At 40.3% G+C, this 15785-nt stretch overlaps 1 protein-coding gene across 2 annotated transcripts in view; it reads right to left on the bottom strand.

Annotated features, from left to right (window-relative positions):
- Window positions 1–13092, bottom strand: part of LOC143282404 (uncharacterized) — a 16551-nt gene extending 3459 nt beyond the window's left edge. The window contains exons 1-3 of one of the 2 annotated variants that reach the window (XM_076588034.1): window positions 12922–13092; window positions 2173–2541; window positions 825–1010 (exon numbers count right to left, since the gene is read on the bottom strand). In XM_076588034.1, coding sequence (XP_076444149.1) covers window positions 825–1010; window positions 2173–2541; window positions 12922–12994 — 628 coding nt within the window. In that variant the 5' untranslated portion in view covers window positions 12995–13092. The remainder of the gene's footprint in view (window positions 1–824; window positions 1011–2172; window positions 2542–12921) is intronic. The other variant, XM_076588033.1, reaches the window with a different exon arrangement.
- Between the last annotated feature and the right edge of the window lie 2693 nt (window positions 13093–15785).

Here is a 15785-nt window from a genome sequence, read left to right as displayed (position 1 = left end):
GTTCTTTTTCAGTGCGCCAAGTGCGTGCTGCGCACGTGACCTCGGTTTATCGTGTCATCCGAAAGACTAGACGCTCAGTTCGATTTTCCAGTCAAACGTGGGAGAAAGGGCGAGAGCGGGATTCGAACCCAGACCCTCAGGGACAATGTATTGGCTGATAAATGTCTTAACCATTCTGCCATCTTGCTCCAAACAACAAACACCTTTGACTCAGACTTTATGCTTATGTGTGGAAGCTTTTTGATATGCCCTCTCACAATATTAAACGCTATTTTTGTATTTGTATTTGTATTTCTTTTTATCACAACAGATTTCTCTGTGTGAAATTCGGGCTGTTACACTACAGCTCCACCCATTTTTTTGTATTTTTTCCTACATGCAGTTTTATTTGTTTTTCCTATCGAAGTGGATTTTTCTACAGAATTTTGCCAGGAACAACCTTTTTTTGCCGTGGGTTCTTTTACGTGCGCTAAGTGCATGCTAGCACACGGGACTTCGGGTTATCGTCTCATCCGTGTGACTAGCGTCCAGACCACCACTCAAGGTCTAGTGGAAAGGGGAAAAATATCGGCGGCTGAGCCGTGATTCGAACCAGCGCGCTCAGATTCTCTCGCTTCCTAGGCGGACGCGTAACCTCTAGGTCATCACTCCACTCCGCTATGTAGAAACATTTAGTAGTAGTAGTAGTAGTAGTAGTAGTAGTAGTAGTAGTAGTACGGGTTTCAGAATTTGTAGATGCTTTTTTCACATTGTCGGTACAGAAGTAAGTCCACCACAACCAAAACCACACGTGAACAAAACAAATGGTTTCGCACAGTACGTACTGTTTGCACGTGTTCTTTTGTACCACCGGAAGATGAAAGCGCCAGCAAAAAGAGCTAATGGGATGACGACGACGGCGACGGCAATGACGATGATTTCAATGGATTTATCCTCGTCATCTGCTTGAGGTGAAACCGGTGCTTCCTCGGTTGTCCCATTAACCACTCCAGCCTTTTCATCCAAAGGCCCTTGAAGAAAAGAAAAAGAAATGGATTAAAAACAAGGAAAAGAGATCAACAGCGTGAGGTGATGTGATGCGATAATATGCAACGTGATGTAACTCGCAATCGTACAAGAATGTATGCAAAACATGCAGGCGCCTGTGACTCGTAATCGTACAAGAATGTATGCAAAACATGCAAGCGCCTGTGACTCGCAATCGTACAAGAATATATGCAAAACATGCAGGCGCCTGTGACTCGCAATCGTACAAGAATGTATGCAAAACATGCAGGCGCCTGTGACTCGCAATCGTACAAGAATGTATGCAAAACATGCAAGCGCCTGTGTGCCACCAGTCTTGGATTGTGGAGCCGCTTAACCCTTTCACCGTCAGTCAATTTAGAGTACAAAATTCCCTTGTGCTATAAACACAAAAAAGACAGTGGCTAGGAATAGCTGGGGATTCCCCCTGCGATGTATAGAAAATATGGCCTATCCTACCACCGAACACTAAGAGCAGTAGGTTCATGGATAACAGACCAATGAATGGTCACCTTTCAGTGATATGGGTCTTCTACCACACCTGTGCATAAATGCGAGCTTGGCGGTGAAAGGGTTAAATTGCGTTGTCAACGCTGAGACCACAGACTGCATCATCTTCGGACGACGACGGACTACCAAGACATATGTAAGTAAGTGGCTGCCTGTTTGTCTGTATGTCTATCTGACTATCTTTCTATGTATTCAAGTTCTTGGTCATAAAGTAAAATATGAACACTATTTCTTGAGTTATTTTGAAAATAATGTTGTTTAGATCAACGTTTCTTCATTCGCCTATCTGTCTCATTTGTAGCTCCTTGTGCTAACCACAACAACAACAAATACTGCTATTACCACTATTGCTGCTGCTGTGCTGCTGCTGCTACAACTAGTAATACTACTACTACTACTACTACTACTACTACTACTACTACTACTACTACTGCTGCTGCTGCTGCTGCTGCTGCTGCTGCAGCTGCTACTACTACTACTACTACTACTACTACTACTACTTCTACTGATGCTACGACGACTACTACTACTACTACTACTACTTCTACTGCAATGAGTTACAACAAAAACAGCAGCAGCAACAACAACAACAACAACAAAAAGCAAGAGCAACATCATCAGCAAACAACAACTCACCATCGTTCACAAACACTGTGAAGTTCTCCTTGAAGTCCGCCTCGCCCTCGCCCTTGTCATCGCTGAACATAGCCTCCACCTGGTAGATCTCCCGCACAGAGTCGTTGACCTTGACCCGCACTGTGTACTCTCTGGTTCTGGCGTCGCAGGTACAGCTGACGGAGGAGCTGAGGAAGCAGTTGTCGTTGTTGTTGCGCATCAGCTGGCAGTACACTGGATTCTCGCTTGACGATTTTCCTGCAATTCTCGTCACAGTCAGTCGGGGTTTGTATGTAGCAGCGGCCCAGAAACAGTCGGACGGGATGGAAAAGGTCAGATTGATTTCCGACCATCTCTCTGCACGGGTTGAGCTGTTCTTAAAAAATCTACCTGAAAAATAAAATAAAATAAAATAAAAATGAAAAAATAAAAACACCCTGTGTGGACTTCTTCCGTTTTTATGGGTGGGTTGGTCATGCGCCTGGCTATGTTGGTCAGATAATTGGTCTGTGTGTTGGCTATGTGACCTGCTAGCTGGTCAGTTAGTTATTCTGTGGGTTGGCTATGCGGCTGGCAAGCTGGTCAGTTAATTAGTCAGTTATTTTGTGGGTTGGTTATGTGGCTAGCTAGCTGGTCAGTTAGTTATTCTGTGGGTTGGCTATGTGGCCTGCTAGCTGGTCAGTTAGTTATTCTGTGGGTTGGCTATGTGGCTGGCTAGCTGGTCAGTTAATTAGTCAGTTATTTTGTGGGTTGGCTATGCGCCTGGCTAGCTGGTCAGTTATTCTGTGAGTTGGCTATGTGGCAGCTTAGCAGATCAGATAATTGGTCAGTGTGTTGGTTATGTGGCTGGTTAGCAGGTCAGATAATTGGTCTGTGTGTTAGCTAAGTGGCTTGCTAGTTGGTCAAGTAATTATTCTGCGGGTTGGTTATGTGGCTGGCTAGCTGGTCAGTTACTTGGTATGTAGGTTGGTTATGTGGCTGGCTGATTGGTCAGTTAATTGGTCTCTGGGTTGTCTATGTGGCTGGCTATCTGGTCAGATAATTGTTGTGTGGGTTGGCTATGCGGCTGGATAGCTGGTCAGTTAATCTGTGAGTTGATCATGCGCCTGGCTAGCTGGTCAGTTAGTTATTCTGTGAGTTGGCTATGTGGTAGCTTAGCAGTCAAATAATTGGTCAGTGTGTTGGTTATGTGGCTGGTTAGCAGGTCAGATAATTGGTCTGTGTGTTGGCTAAGTGGCTTGCTAGCTGGTCAGATAATTATTCTGCGGGTTGGTTATGTGGCTGGCTAGCTGGTCAGTTAATTGGTATGTAGGTTGGTTATGTGGCTGGCTGATTGGTCAGTTAATTGGTCTCTGGGTTGTCATTGTGGCTGGCTAGTTGGTCAGTTAGTTATTCTGTGGGTTGGTTATGTGGCTGGTTAGCTGGTCAGACAATTGGTCTGTGGTTTGGTTATGTGGCTGGCTAGCTGGTCAGATAATTGATCTGTGGGTTGGCTATGTGGCTGGCTAGATAGTATGTTAATTGGTCTGTTGGTTGGTAATGCGACTGACTAACCGGTCAGTTAATTAGTATGTGGGTTAGTTATGTGGCTGGCTAACTGGTCAGTTAATTGGTCTGTGGGTTGGCTATGTGGCTAGCTAGCTGGTCAGTTAATTATTCTGTGGGCTGCCTATGTGGCTGGCTAGCTGGTCAGTTAATTAGTCTGTGGGTTGACTATGTGGCTGGCTAGCTGGTCAGTTAATTATTCTGTGGGTTGATTATGTGGCTGGTTACCTGGTCAGTTAGTTGTTCTGTGGGTTGGCTATGTGGCTGGCTAGCTGGTCAGTTAGTTGTTCTGTGGGTTGGCTATGTGGCTGGCTAGATAGTAAGTTAATTGGTCTGTTGGTTGGTAATGCGACTGACTGACCGGTCAGTTTAAATAGTATGTGGGTTGGTTATGTGGCTGGCTAGCTGGTCAGATAATTGTTCTGTGGGTTGGCTATGTGGCTGTCTAGATGGTCATATTATTAGTCTGTGGATCTGTTATGTGGCTGGCTAGCTGGTCAGTTAGTTGTTCTGTGGGTTGACTATGTGGCTGGCTAGCCGGTCAGTTAATAATTCTGTGGGTTGACTATGTGGCTGGCTAGCTGGTCAGTTAATAATTCTGTGGGTTGACTATTGGCTGGCTAGCTGGTCACTTAATTATTCTGTGGGTTGACTATGTGGCTGGCTAGTTGGTCAGTTGTTCTGTGGGTTGGCTATGTGGCTGGCTAGCCGGTCAGTTAGTTGTTCTGTGGGTTGGCTATGTGGCTTGCTAGCTGGCCAGTTAGTTGTTCTGTGGTTTTGCTATGTGGCTGGCTAGCCGGTCAGTTAGTTGTTCTGTGGGTTGGCTATGTGGCTGGCTACCGGGTCAGTTAGTTGTTCTGTGGGTTGGCTATGTGGCTGGCTAGATGGTCATATTATTAGTCTGTGGGTCTGTTATGTGGCTGTCTAGCTGGTCAGTTAGTTGTTCTGTGGGTTGGCTATGTGGCTGGCTAGATGGTCATATTATTAGTCTGTGGGTTGACTATGTGGCTGGCTAGCTGGTCAGTTAGTTGTTCTGTGGGTTGGCTATGTGGTTGGCTAGCTGGTCAGTTAGTTGTTCTGTGGGTTTGCTATGTGGCTGGCTAGCTGCTCAGATAACTGGTCTGTGCGTTGGCTATGTGTCTTGCTAGCTGGTCAGATAATTGGTCTGTAAGTTTGTTATGTTGTTTGCTAGCCTGGCCAGTTAATTAGTCTGTGTGGTTGTTGTGTGGCTGGCTAGTTAGTTGGATGATTAGTCTGTAGTTGGTTATGCAGCTGGCAAGTTGGCCAGCCAGTTGGTTAATCTGTTCAATAGCTAGCTATCACTGGCGATAATGTGTAGAGAGATAATTATAGTGAATCAAGCTCGTAGCAGGGAGAGAAAGAGAAATATGGAGAGACGAGAGAGAAAAAGATAGATATTTTGATAGAAAGATAAACAGATAAACGGAGGGAGGGGAAATAGATATTGATAGATACATAGGTAGAGGCAGTGAGAGACATACATACATACATAGATAAATAGAGTGAGTGAGTGAGTGAGAGAGAGAGAGAGTGAGAAAGTGAAAGATTCAATATAATACAATACAATACAATACAATACAATACAAGACCCCCAAAAAGACAAATTCTTCGTCAATGGAACATGCTTGTCTACGTCCAGTCGTCACCTTCATGTGGGACTAAGGTTTAATTAAAGAGGCAGTTGTGAACGAAAGAAAGTAAAGCAAAACAATGAAGGCCCACACCTCTGTACTTCCGATGACCCTACCCTTCAAAGCCATTCATCCCAGAACAGAGCGAAAGAAAGCGCACATGAGAAGGGCATGCAAAACCAGCATGCAAATACCACAGCCTAAACATCTGCCTTCGCAATCGAACCCCACCTTACCCTCAACACACACACACACACACACACACACACACACACACACACACACCGATACACACACACACACACACACACACACACACACACACACACACACACACACACACACACACACACATACACATCCAGACATGCAAAGACAAACAAGCAGGCGGACAGACAGACAGAAAGAGAGAAAGAGATAGGGACACAGAGAGAGAGAGAGAAGGGTGATGGGCTAGGAACTTTTTTTTTTTTGTTAAAGGCCAGAGCCACTTTGAACATGAGTTTCCGTAGACATGACACATGAAGTCAATTTCAAATGACAATAAACGCATTTCAATTCAAATGCTTTGCGCGAATGAATAGTCAACTACTTAACAAGAATATAATTCAAGCGAGGCAAGACAGAGACAGTGAGAGACAGAGACAGAAAAAAGAGAAAGAAAGAGAGAGAATGTGGAAGAGTGTTAGAGGAAGAGAGAGAGAGAGTGTGTGTGTGTGTGTGTGTGTGTGTGTGTGTGTGTGTGTGTGTGTGTGTGTGAGACTTTAGTCTGAAGAATGTGGAAGAGTGTTAGAGGAAGAGTGTGTGTGTGTGTGTGTGTGTGTGTGTGTGTGTGTGTGTGTGTGTGTGTGTGATGGCTAACACTTGCAGAAGAAAAGGAAAGACAATTACTTTTTTTTCTTTTCTTTTTTTGCAAGAGAAGCTTTGTGTTGCGCGATATTTTAACCAAACGAGACACAAAACCATCCACAAACCAGACACCAAACGAAACCAGAAAGAGAACCAGACCAAATCAGACAGAACCAAATCGAACCCGACATCGAACTAAACTAAACCAGGCAGAGATCCAAACCAAACTTACCATACAACCAAACTAATCCAAATATAGAACCAGACCAAATAATACAAGGAACCACACCAATCCAAATATAGAACCAGACCAAATAATACAAGGAACCAAACTAATCCAAATATAGAACCAGACCAAATAATACAAGGAACCACACCAATCCAAATATAGAACCAGACCAAATAATACAAGGAACCAAACTAATCCAAATATAGAACCAGACCAAATAATACAAGGAACCAAACCAATCCAAATATAGAACCAGACCAAATAATACAAGGAACCACACCAATCCAAATATAGAACCAGACCAAATAATACAAGGAAACAAACCAATCTAGACACAGAAACAAACCAAACCAGATACCAAACCAAACCAAACCAGACACAGAACCAAACCAAACCAGATAGAAAATCAAACCAAACCAAACCAGACACGAAACCAAACCAAACCAGACACAGAACCAAACCAAACCAGATAGAAAATCAAACCAAACCAAACCAGACACGAAACCAAACCAAACCAGACACAGAACCAAACCAAACCAGACACGAAACCAAACCAAATCAGAAACAGAACCAAACCAAACCAGACACGAAACTAAACCAAACCAGGTAGAAAATCAAACCAAACCAAACCAGAAACAGAACCAAACCAAACCAGATACCAAACCAAACCAGATACCAAACCAAACCAAACCAGATACCAAACCAAACCAAACCAGAAACAGAACCAAACCAAACCAGATAGAATATCAAACCAAACCAAAGCAGACACAGAGCCAAACCAAACCAGATACCAAACCAAACCAAACCAAACCAGACACAGAACCAAACCAAACCAGAAACAGAACCAAACCAAACCAGATACCAAACCAAACCAAACCAAATCAGAAACAGAACCAACCAAACCAGACACGAAACTAAACCAAACCAGATAGAAAATCAAACCAAACCAAAGTAGACACGAAACCAAACCAAACCAGACACAGAACCAAACCAAACCAGATACCAAACCAAACCAAACCAAACCAGACACAGAACCAAACCAAACCAGACACGAAACCAAACCAAACCAGACACAGAGCCAAACCAAACCAGATAGAAAATCAAACCAAACCAAAGCAGACACGAAACCAGACCAAACCAGACACGAAACCAAACCAAATCAGAAACAGAACCAAACCAAACCAGACACGAAACTAAACCAAACCAGATAGAAAATCAAACCAAACCAAACCAGAAACAGAACCAAACCAAACCAGATAGAAAATCAAACCAGATACCAAACCAGACACAGAACCAAACCAAACCAGAAACAGAAACAAACCAAACCAGACAGAACCAGACCAAACTAATTATAGAACCAAACCAAATCAGACACAGAACCAAACCAAACTCAGACAAAGAGCCACGAACCAACCAAACTGATACCGAGTCAAATACCAAATGAAAGCAATAAACACGCAGATCAAAACAAACTAGATCAAACCTCAAGCGAAACCGAACTTTGAGAATCGTATAGTTAGGACACTGCATTTGAGAGAGAGAAAGAAAGAGAGAGAGAGAGAGAGAGAGAGAGAGAGAGAGAGAGAGAGAGAGAGAGAGAGAGAGAGAGAGAGAGAGAAACACTGAAACACTGAAACACTGAAATGTTTAATGTCATCAGCTGAAAAGCTCTGGTGATGCAGTACGTGCTAATTAGAACAAAATGATGCAAAATAGATAAAATGGAACAGAAAGGAAAAAAGAAACAGAAACGAAACAACATAAACTAATAAGAGATTTGCGACACTTTGGCGCTATGTCATTAGCTTAAAGTACATGTGACAGGGGGGTAATGTGCCTTTATTTTCAGTCGTTCGCCTCTTAGGTTTGGACATTACACAGAAAACAAAGTACAGATAAATCATATAATGAATATTTACGCATGTAACATCGACACACATCATATCAATACAAACACAAACTAAAATATATATAAATCCTGAAATAATTATTTATGCCTCAACATCAAAACCCATCATATCAACACGGACACATCAAATAATTACAATGTCGAGATTGACAATCCAAACATAGCCCTTCTTTTTTATCTATGTTTTTTTTTCCTCATAGAACCCATACTAATTTTAATTGATTAATGAGTATTTGGACCGATGATGGATTTTTCCGTATATTTATTGCCTCAGGTACATATTTTGCAAGTGAAAGTATCATATCGTTATGTCTTGAGTATGCCGAACAAATCTTTTCTCTGCGCTGGAGCTGTATTGAAAATGGTAGGGGTTTTTTCGCAATTCATCGTATCTTTTGCAGTTAAATATGAAATGATTTGCATCTTCTGGGCTTTCGCCACACATTGGGCAAGGAGATGTTGCTGCGTCTTAATCGAAACATCTTTTGTTGGCATTCAGTCCAAGCGCTCTCAATCTGAGCTTCGCAAAGCAGATTTTATTACATTTATTTGTTATAATCCAAATATACTTCTTTGTTTGAAATATTGATTTAAATGAATAGAACCATTTATGCCTATCATTGCTCTCAATTTCTCCGTGCCAGTTTTGTTTGCAACATGCTTTTAGTCTATATTTAAATTCCGATGCAAAGCCGCTCTCGTGTCCTACTCCTTGGCACGTCCAAACAAGACCGAATCCATGTTCCGTTAGTGTTTTCTTGATGTGGAATACCCAGTTCTGTTTCCCCTTCTCCTCTTGCAACAGCAGCATCTCGTATGCTTGTCTATACAGTCGTGATGTTGGCAGTCTTGTTAGTTTTAGCCAATATTTTATGCATTTTACAATTTATCTAATATGCAATGGGTAACTGCCGGTTCCGCCATACATTATAGTGTTTGATTAGTGTAATGGGACACTAAGAAAAAGAGAGAGAGAGAGAGAGAGAGAGACAGAGAGAGAGAGACAGAGAGAGACAGAGAGAACTCAGAACTCAGAACTCAAAACGTTTTTATTCAAGGATTAAGATTTTAGGCATTGCCTATTCTTCCAATCTGTCCTTGCTAATCTACATCTAGTACAAATAGCACACACATAAATGAAAGGAAAAGGTTTTCATGCAGAATTGTATACATAATGAAGAAAACACACACCACCCCCCGCCCCCCCACACACACCCACATCCGTGCACACACATGCATACACACACTGACGCTCGCGTGCGAGCGCACACACATACATACACACACACGCACACACACACACTGACAGCAAGAGAGAGAGAGAGAGAGAGAGGAGACATATTTCTTTATAGAAAGGCATCAGTGTGCTCATGTCATCCAGTCTTAACCCCGATTGGGGTCCACAGTGCGCAATACTGAATGAAAAAGGTGCATACATAATTAACAACAACAAAACGTTTAAACATGATGTCACAAAATATATGATGCTGTACTGATTGAAAAAGGTGCATACATAATTAACAACAACAAAACGTTTAAACATGATGTCACAAAATATATGATGCTGTACTGAATGAAAAAGGTGCATACATAATTAACAACAACAAAACGTTTAAAACATGATGTCAAAAAATATATGATGCTGTACTGAATGAAAAAGGTGCATACATAATTAACAACAACAAAACGTTTAAACATGATGTCACAAAATATATGATGCTGTACTGAATGAAAAAGGTGCATACATAATTAACAACAACAAAACGTTTAAACATGATGTCACAAAATATATGATGCTGTACTGAATGAAAAAGGTGCATACATAATTAACAACAACAAAACGTTTAAACATGATGTCACAAAATATATGATGCTGTACTGAATGAAAAAGGTGCATACATAATTAACAACAACAAAACGTTTAAACATGATGTCACAAAATATATGATGCTGTACTGAATGAAAAAGGTGCATACATAATTAACAACAACAAAACGTTTAAAACATGATGTCACAAAATATATGATGCTGTACTGAATGAAAAAGGTGCATACATAATTAACAACAACAAAACGTTTAAACATGATGTCACAAAATATATGATGCTGTACTGAATGAAAAAGGTGCATACATAATTAACAACAACAAAACGTTTAAACATGATGTCACAAAATATATGATGCTGTACTGAATGAAAAAGGTGCATACATAATTAACAACAACAAAACGTTTAAACATGATGTCACAAAATTAATGATGCTGTACTGAATGAAAAAGGTGCATACATAATTAACAACAACAAAACGTTTAAACATGATGTCACAAAATTAATGATGCTGTACTGAATGAAAAAGGTGCATACATAATTAACAACAACAAAACGTTTAAACATGATGTCACAAAATATATGATGCTGTACTGATTGAAAAAGGTGCATACATAATTAACAACAACAAAACGTTTAAACATGATGTCACAAAATATATGATGCTGTACTGAATGAAAAAGGTGCATACATAATTAACAACAACAAAACGTTTAAACATGATGTCACAAAATATATGATGCTGTACTGAATGAAAAAGGTGCATACATAATTAACAACAACAAAACGTTTAAACATGATGTCACAAAATATATGATGCTGTACTGAATGAAAAAGGTGCATACATAATTAACAACAACAAAACGTTTAAACATGATGTCACAAAATATATGATGCTGTACTGAATGAAAAAGGTGCATACATAATTAACAACAACAAAACGTTTAAACATGATGTCACAAAATATATGATGCTGTACTGAATGAAAAAGGTGCATACATAATTAACAACAACAAAACGTTTAAACATGATGTCACAAAATATATGATGCTGTACTGAATGAAAAAGGTGCATACATAATTAACAACAACAAAACGTTTAAACATGATGTCACAAAATATATGATGCTGTACTGAATGAAACAGGTGCATACATAATTAACAACATCAAAACGTTTAAACATGATGTCACAAAATATATGATGCTGTACTGAATGAAAAAGGTGCATACATAATTAACAACATCAAAACGTTTAAACATGATGTCACAAAATATATGATGCTGTACTGAATGAAAAAGGTGCATACATAATTAACAACAACAAAACGTTTAAACATGATGTCACAAAATTAATGATGCTGTACTGAATGAAAAAGGTGCATACATAATTAACAACAACAAAACGTTTAAACATGATGTCACAAAATTAATGATGCTGTACTGAATGAAAAAGGTGCATACATAATTAACAACAACAAAACGTTTAAACATGATGTCACAAAATATATGATGCTGTACTGAATGAAAAAGGTGCATACATAATTAACAACAACAAAACGTTTAAACATGATGTCACAAAATATATGATGCTGTACTGAATGAAAAAGGTGCATACATAATTAACAACAACAAAACGTTTAAACATGATGTCACAAAATATATGATGCTGTACTGAATGAAAAGGTGCATACACAATTAACAACAACAAAACGTTTAAAACATGATGTCACAAAATATATGATGCTGTACTGAATGAAAAAGGTGCATACATAATTAACAACAACAAAACGTTTAAACATGATGTCACAAAATTAATGATGCTGTACTGATTGAAAAAGGTGCATACATAATTAACAACAACAAAACGTTTAAACATGATGTCACAAAATATATGATGCTGTACTGAATGAAAAAGGTGCATACATAATTAACAACAACAAAACGTTTAAACATGATGTCACAAAATATATGATGCTGTACTGAATGAAAAAGGTGCATACATAATTAACAACAACAAAACGTTTAAACATGATGTCACAAAATATATGATGCTGTACTGAATGAAACAGGTGCATACATAATTAACAACAACAAAACGTTTAAACATGATGTCACAAAATATATGATGCTGTACTGAATGAAAAAGGTGCATACATAATTAACAACAACAAAACGTTTAAACATGATGTCACAAAATATATGATGCTGTACTGAATGAAAAAGGTGCATACATAATTAACAACAACAAAACGTTTAAACATGATGTCACAAAATATATGATGCTGTGAGAGGACAGGAACAGAGAGACAGACAGGCAAACAGCAGAGAGTCTGACAGGCAAACAGCAGAGAGACAGACAGGCAAACAGCACAGAGTCTGACAGGCAAACAGCAGAGAGACAGATAGGCAAACAGCAGAGAGTCTGATTGGCAAACAGCAGAGAGTCTGACAGGCAAACAGCAGAGAGTCTGATAGGCAAACAGCAGAGAGTCTGACAGGCAAACAGCAGAGAGACAGACAGGCAAACAGCAGAGAGACAGACAGGCAAACAGCAGAGAGACAGACAGGCAGAGGGATAGACAGGTGATAAGAGAAGAGAGACAGATACAGGCGGGGGGGGGGGGGGGGGGCAGAGACAGATAGACAGAGAGTGAGGCCAGATAGATAGAGACAGAGGGAGAGACAGACACAGACACGGAGAGAGAAGTAGCCAGAGAAATAATATACAGTTTGCAGGTAACAGGTGTTTGGCCATACTCACAGGTGTAGCATTTTTCCATGTGAAAAACACAAAGACAAATCGTCATTATGCAAAACGCTTTGAAGATCTTCATTTTCTTTCGACCCACGTTCAAAGCCCACTGAGCCTCATCTGACGAAGATGAGGCTCTCACACTCTGACAATCTATTCTTATTCAGCATACACTATGGCCTTTGTATTTGCTAATCATTTAAAGGCGCACACACAGACACGGACTCAGACACACACACACACACACACACACACACACACACACACCTCGCGGCATCTATAACTTCCTTGATGTCACCGTATCATTGAAAGTAACGTACACGCACATGCGCACGTACGCATGTTCGCACGCACACACACACACACACACACACACACACACACATGCATACATACATACATAGACACACGCGTACAAACATACGCACGCGCGAGCACACACATCTATACACATATAGGCACACACACACACACACACGCACGCATGCACACCACACACACACACACACACACACACACACATATCATAGAGAGAGAGAGAGAGAGTAATGGCAGAATATCTTCCGAGATCTCAACAAGTAACTCAAGCTGAATCAGATCTTTTGGTTTTCAGAAACTGGGAAGGACGGGGAAATCCTCTGTGTATGTGTGTGTGTGTGTGTGTGTGTGCGTCTGTGCGTGACTCTGTGTGCGTGTGTGTGTGTGTGTGTGTTTTCGGGGTTCGGGGTGCTCAACTGATCACCAGGAAATGAGCTGACGCGTACATAAAAAGAAGGAAGATTCCAATCGTCCTTGTGTATGTTAGGCGCGTGTTATACCGTAAATAAGAAGACGAAAACAATAGCTTGTATTTATCTTATAAGGAAACAAACTGGAAAAAAACTGACCCCCCCCCCCCCCCCCCCCCTGAAATGATGTGGTACAATACATGGGTTCAAGGCTGTTGTCTTTCTAATATTGGCAGGATAAGTCATAAGTTATATTGACTCACTTGTGTAAACAAAGTGAGTCTATGTTTTAACCCGGTGTTCGGTTGTCTGTGTGTGTGTGTGTGTGTCTGTGTCTATGTGTCTGTGTGTCTGTGTCTGTGTGTCTGTGTGTGGTAAACTTTAACATTGCCATTTTCTCTGCAAATACCAGTCATCTTGTTTAAAACAATATTTCACCTCTGGGATGGGCACAAAAAAATAAAAAATGAAGCCTAATTATATGCAAACTGCATTTACTGATATATTTATATTTTTTGTATTCTCTAAACTTGGCACTTTGATCTGATATTCTGACCCAACAACAAGAGCAGTCATTATTATCATTTTTTGTTCAAACAGGCACTTCTTTTGCTAAGCATGGAAGTTTTATTTATTTTGCAAACGTTTTGGTGCAGTAGTAACGAAGGGAAATTACTCTGTAATTAATGCTAGGGGACTTAATTCGCTTTAAACTGATCTTTCTTATCTTAAACATTACATTTTGAAATTATACTCAATACATAAAAAGCTTGGATCACAAGTGAGTCTTGAAGGCCTTGCCTCTCTTGTTTCCTTCATTCGAGCAGAGCGCGTCAGATGAAGGTAGGGTTGGTATGCCTAATTGCAACCGATCCAGTCAAAGCGACCAGCTCAACGTGTGTACTGTAAAGATAACATGTCGCACGATAGTCAAACGTAGTTCTTTTGTTTTTGAAGGCTTTCTCCGACTGGTTGCACAGGAAAAACCCGTCTGCGCGTTCTTTTCAGCGTTTAGTCGACGTTTGAAGAAACAGGGGTACCTGAGGGTAAATGCTAATGGGAGAGTCTAATTGCGAACGATAGCTTTGGGTACATGTAGACAATTAAAACAGGAGCAGGTCTTTCACTTATTAGACATCAAATATTATTGGAACTTCGCACCTGACTGTTGTATTGTTGGTTTTGGTCACACATGCACGCAAATACACAAACAGACATTTAAACCACACACAAACACACCCTTTTAAGAGTGCTCAGAAACTGTGCAGCATCGTTCGCAAATGATACTCACGTCAAAATATCCTGTGGTCTAATTACAAACGACTCTATTTTGTAGATTCCTGTCAAAACTGACGTTCTGATCTGTCGCCAGTATGCTTTCTTAAATTCACCCAGTATTGGTAATGTGCATTCAACCCTACAACGTGCTTCCTTTTTTCTTCTTTTTTTAAGGATTTTGAGAGCACGTTTGTAACCTTGGTCGGCAGTGGGTCGCGAAAAGGAGAAAGAGCGCGGAAATAGCCAGAAATGGTTGATGTTTGACTGGTTCTTGGAAATGGATATTCATTGAGGTATTAGAAAAAGGTCGAAGCAGGCGTTAAATTGCGAAATGCAACCTTTAAGAACGCTTCGAAGTGGGGCGCTATACAAATCGTTCGCAATTACACGCTGTTTGCAATGACCCAAACCTTCCCTAAATGACAAGGAAATTAACGATAACAATAGTTCTTTGTGTGTTCTTGATAAATCAGTGGGATCACATTTCACAAATGAGGGGAAACAGTAAAGGAAGGAGGAGAAGGGGGGAGAAGAGTGTGGAGGGGGGTAAAAGGAGGAATATGAACTGGAGAAGAAGAACAAGAAGAAGAAGAACAACAACAACAACAACAAGGAGAAGCAGAAGGTGGAGGAGAGGAAAGGAGAAATATAACGCAATATGTTCGTTCGTTCTTTTGTTTAACGTCTATCCACAATTGTGACTTTAGACGAACGTCCATACCCCCTCCCCAACCCAGCCACGCCTTAAATCACCTTTACTTTCCATGTTCCTCTCTCCTCAATTAGCATTTTAAAGAAAAGAATATAAACAAAATAAAACAAACTAACTAGTCAACCAGTAAAATGATAACAAAGAGCTAATGGGGC

The sequence above is a fragment of the Babylonia areolata genome, chromosome 5 (genome assembly GCF_041734735.1).
Source record: "Babylonia areolata isolate BAREFJ2019XMU chromosome 5, ASM4173473v1, whole genome shotgun sequence".
Taxonomy (NCBI): domain Eukaryota; kingdom Metazoa; phylum Mollusca; class Gastropoda; order Neogastropoda; family Buccinidae; genus Babylonia; species Babylonia areolata.
Note: the sequence above shows the minus strand (reverse complement) of the source record. Positions and strands in the feature narration are given on the sequence as shown.